At 36.2% G+C, this 4797-nt stretch overlaps 1 protein-coding gene across 1 annotated transcript in view; it reads left to right on the forward strand.

Annotated features, from left to right (window-relative positions):
* The first annotated feature begins 1251 nt into the window (after nt 1-1251).
* LOC103467068 (tumor necrosis factor receptor superfamily member 5-like) overlaps nt 1252-4797 on the forward strand; it is a 7889-nt gene continuing 4343 nt past the window's right edge. The window contains exon 1 of the mRNA XM_017305635.1: nt 1252-1330. Coding sequence (XP_017161124.1) covers nt 1298-1330 — 33 coding nt within the window. The 5' untranslated portion in view covers nt 1252-1297. The remainder of the gene's footprint in view (nt 1331-4797) is intronic.

The following is a 4797-nucleotide window of genomic DNA, read 5'->3' on the forward strand; positions in this document are numbered from 1 at the left end:
CGGCTTATTGTATGGTGCACTCTATAGTCCGGAAAATACGGTAATTGGTTTTAAAAGATTTTTTGAAAATGAATTAATTATCTGCAAATAATGCCATCTTCGAGTGTCTGCTGTAGTAATTAATGACTAGCGGTGTAATCATGTAATTTTCTTACCACTAGGTGGCAGTAGGTACAGAGCATTTTACATTAAAACAAGAGAATTAGTGATGCATGAATGTTACAGGTAGCGGTGAGAGCATCGTATCTACCAAGACCGTGACGACAGTGATGGAAAAGACAGTGAAGCTCAGCAGTAGTTGGAAAGAACATGGGTCCATTTAGCACAACATATCTGTGTGAAGTGAGCTTCTCAAGCCTGGCTACTATAAAAACTAAAAACGGAGAGAGACTTGAGACATGTTGAGGAAGAGCTTTGTCTTCATTTTCTGCCAGGAAATCAGCTCTGTTTTTTTCCAGACACGTGGGTAAAATATGCAGATATTGACATTTTGTACAGGCAACTCTTCATATTGTAACAGCGAATATGAAGTGAAATGTTTCCCAAATATTATTGCTTCTTTCAGAATAAGAATTATTTTCTGTATTCCAGCTAAAAGAATGCTTATGGATCAGTTTGTAAAACACTTTGAAGTTTTCTACAACTTCTTTAAATTTAAGACCACAGTGTTGTGGCACTGTTCAGGTGTATTTTTGAAGTGGACATGTTAAGTGCAATTTGAAATAAGAAATGTAAAATATGATTTAAAAAAAAAAGTGTGTTTATTTGATTCCTATTCAAGACACTTTGATAAGAATGACTATATATGTAATATAGGTGGCTACAGAGTATCTTTGTTTGCAATTTTGGTTGGTGGTGTGCCTTGGGATTTTTTCAATTAAAACGATGTACCTTGGCTCAAAAAAGGTTGAAAAACACTGAATTAGAGGTATTACATAGATCTCTCTGGTCCAGTTATATATTCGTTGATTTGTTTAATGCAGCAGAAAATGTTTTTTCTCGAAGGCTTTAAGATGTTCTGTTATTCATTGAGAGACTTTACTACATTTTTTATTTTATTTTTTTGCCAAAACAGCAGATTTTGAACTTTTTCCCCTAACAATCTTCTCAGTGTGTATGTTTTCAAAACTGTAGAAGATTGACATTACAAATGTAATGCTACAGTCCCCTGAGTTCCTATAGGTTAACAGTTTGTTTCTCTTCTTGTTTTGCAGATTTGGTGTCACAGCTGGGTTCATCTTGCACTTCCATTAGATGATGTGTTCAGCTCCAGAAAAGTTTAACCCTGCCTGTGACAATGCTTCGTTGGCCAGTAACATATTTGCTGATGGTAAATATATTTATGATTTAACAATGGATTTTTGATCAGAAAACCTTTTATGAAATGGTAAAATCCAAAATGATTTACATTTAGTGTCTTCAGAATAAGATTTGTGGTTTATTTACAGTTTTTTAAGTTTGACATGTCTTGAAAACAAATTCCATTTTTGCTACACACTAAATACATATTTTAAAGTATATAAAAGTGTCACCAGAGGGTTTTACTGTCAGAGGTGGAAATGAATTACACTTACTGATGTTACTGATTAGATTATTTGTGCATTTGTACTCTGTATTATTTATATATTTTTAAATTGTGTACTTTGATGTTGGCATGTTTTTTTAAAGAATTGTACTCTGTTAGCTTTGAGATCTCACATCAGATTGCTTTTAAAAGTGCCAAGGTAGAAGCACTGTGGCAGGCATTTTTAACATAAATTCAAAAAATGTATTTTGACAAGACAAAACTACATTTTGACTATAATAGTAATATAAGATATGCATTTAAATTCTGACTATCAAATCCAATCCAACTTTATTTATAAAGCACTTTAAAACAACCACAACTGATACAAAGTGCTGTACATTAAAACACAACATAATAATAATAATAAAAAATAAAAAACTCTTACATTTTAAAAACAAACATACAATTTAAAACTAGATCCTGCTGGAGTTAAAAGCCAAGTAAAATAGATGGGCTTTAAGACGAACTTTAAAAGTGGACTGTGAAGGGGCCTCTCTGACCTGCAAAGGCAAGTCATTCCATAACTTGGGACCCATGACAGAGAAAGCCCTGTCCCCTCTGAGCTCCCTTCTGGATCTTGGTACCTCCAATAGCATCTGATCTGCTGACCTGAGAGACCGATAAGGTACATAGGGGTGAAGAATCTCAGAGAGGTAAGCCGGGGCAAGATTATGCAGTGATTTAAAAACAAACATTAGAATTTTAAAATTAATCCTAAAGTATACAGGCAGCCAGTGAAGTTAGGCCAGGACAGGGGTCACATGCTCCCTCTTTCGAGTTCTTGTCAAAAGTTGTGCAGCGGCATTCTGTACTAGCTGCAGACGTGAGAGCAGCGACTGACTGACTCCCAGAAAAAGTGAGTTACAGTAATCCAAAGGAGTCGAAATAAAAGCTTGGATCACTGTTTCAAAATGCTGCCTGGAAAGAAAATATTTCACTGACGCCAATCGCCTTAAATGATAAAAGCTGGACTTAACCACGGCTCTGATTTGGCTGTCCAATTTAAAATTACTGTCCACCTTAAAACCAAGATCTGTAATAACAGGTTTAAAATGTACCTCCCAGGGTCCCAGGTCAGCAGAGGACTCACAGGAGCCACTGGGTCCAAACACCATCACCTCTGTTTTCTTTTCATTAAAATTTAAAAAGTTCAAGGCCAACCAAGTTTTAATATCACCTAGACATGTCAGGAAATGTTTGATGGAATGGACACCCTTCTGCTTCAGGGGCAGAAGGACTAGTCAGAATAAAAATTCAAGATATCTTCAACTAAATTTTAATGAGTCAATATTCCTTTCAAGAGTTCTCAAATGACGTCATCGAACATTTTTAGATGTCTGAATTAATACATTTGTGTAAGCCGCCTTGTGCTGCCACTAAGCTGTCTGAAGAACAGCTTGCAGAATTTGGGTGTTCTGCACAAAACTCAGAAAATGCCACAGTGTAGAAAGACTTAGCAGTATGGGAGGTAAGAAGACTGCAAAACCTCCCGCTCTTGAAAACTACTTCAGAAATCTGCAATGGATTTTTTCTGCTACTGTCAACCCATTCCCTAGCTGAAAATGTTTCATTTTCATAAATATTTTGTCAGTTTTTTCTACTTTTCATTTTTATTGAACTTTCAAAATGCTATGTAAATCCATGGCGTTTTGACTAGACCAGTGTTTCTCAACCTTTTTTGGCCCAGCAGCCCCCCTAGCCCTTATCCAGGTCCCTCACCGCCCCCACCAAAGAATTTGCAGGCTACTTTGCACTGACCAATATTTTATCATTAATATTACTATCACTATTACAGATGTTTTTGATTTTTATACTTGTTTCTGTATTTATCATCAAAAATAATTTCCCAGAGAACAAAAAAACCATGGGAATAGAAATTATTTTCACAGGCATCTACGAAAAATGCAACAAACATTCAAGTTAAAATTTGTAGGTCTAACAGCAGCCAATCAGAGTGGATAAAGTTCTTTGCCATTTTCTAGTTGTTAAATATTACACAAATGAGCAGATAAAAGATGTAAAGCATGCCAGTTTAAACTTTGAACCATTTGCAAACAACTGAGCTCTGCAACATTAAAACATGGATAGAACTGTAACTACATTAATCATAACTCTTCTTCTCTTCAGTGTTTGTCAGTTTCTGGTGGTGCAGCTCTGTGCTGCCTTCAGGAGAATGGGACATCAGAGTATCATCCATAAAATTTCACCCACATGGCATTTATTGTGCAAACCAGAGCTTTAAGTGGAAAAATAAATGTTCCAGATCCTTTTAATGCCATACAAATATGAGACAGTACAAATAATTTTTTTTTCTGGAAATGGATCTCTCCTATAAGTCACTTTCTCATATTGTCCAGCCATAACCTCTGACCTTAACTGAGGCAGTGATACTTTCAATTTTAGATGTTGTTCTAGGTTCTTCTTTGATCTTTTGGATAGGTTGTTGATTCCTGTTGGAGTAATTTTTGTGGACTCTCCATTCCTTGGAAGGTTTTTAATCGTTCCATAAGGTCTCCAGATGTGAATCATGGTTCTCACCGAGGTTTTCTGCCATCTCAAAGACTCAGTAATGACTGTGCAACCCTTTCCAGATTGATGGATGTCAGTGAATTTGTTTCTCATTTTAAATCTCTTCAGATCAGTGTATCATGCGTTGCTGTTTGAGCTCTTTGAACCTACTTCATATTGTTAGAGAAGTTCTAATGAAGTGATTTACTGTTTCAACTGGTCAGACTGTAAGTTCAGTACTTTCCTGATAAATTCTTTAACAGTTGTTTGTATCCACTCAGGTTATGATTATCTGATATTTAATATCTGTTTTATGATCTGAAACATTTAGGTTTGACAGAAAAGCAAAAACAGAAGAAATCTGCATGTAATCAAATTTGGATCTCTAGAACTGAATTGTGCTGTTTGCAGCTTTTCTGGACATAAATAGTCTTGTAATTTTCCTTGAAATGTTTTGTGAATTGAAACGGTCTAAAACTGAATTATACTCGGTTAAAGCTAAATAAAGATTGGCTTCTTATAATAGCGGTTCTCAACGTGGGCGGTACCGCCCCCCAGGGGGCGTTCAGAGGACGGCAGGGGGCGCTGGCGGACATTTTTATAGGGGCGCTGGGATGCCTTTGGGGGGCGTTTGGTCGAAGGTAAACGTTACACCTTAAATGCACAACAATGCCAGTTTAGACTTTGAGCAACTTGGTAAAACTGTATTGTGTAACATTAAA

The sequence above is a fragment of the Poecilia reticulata genome, linkage group LG7 (genome assembly GCF_000633615.1).
Source record: "Poecilia reticulata strain Guanapo linkage group LG7, Guppy_female_1.0+MT, whole genome shotgun sequence".
NCBI classification, from domain to species: domain Eukaryota; kingdom Metazoa; phylum Chordata; class Actinopteri; order Cyprinodontiformes; family Poeciliidae; genus Poecilia; species Poecilia reticulata.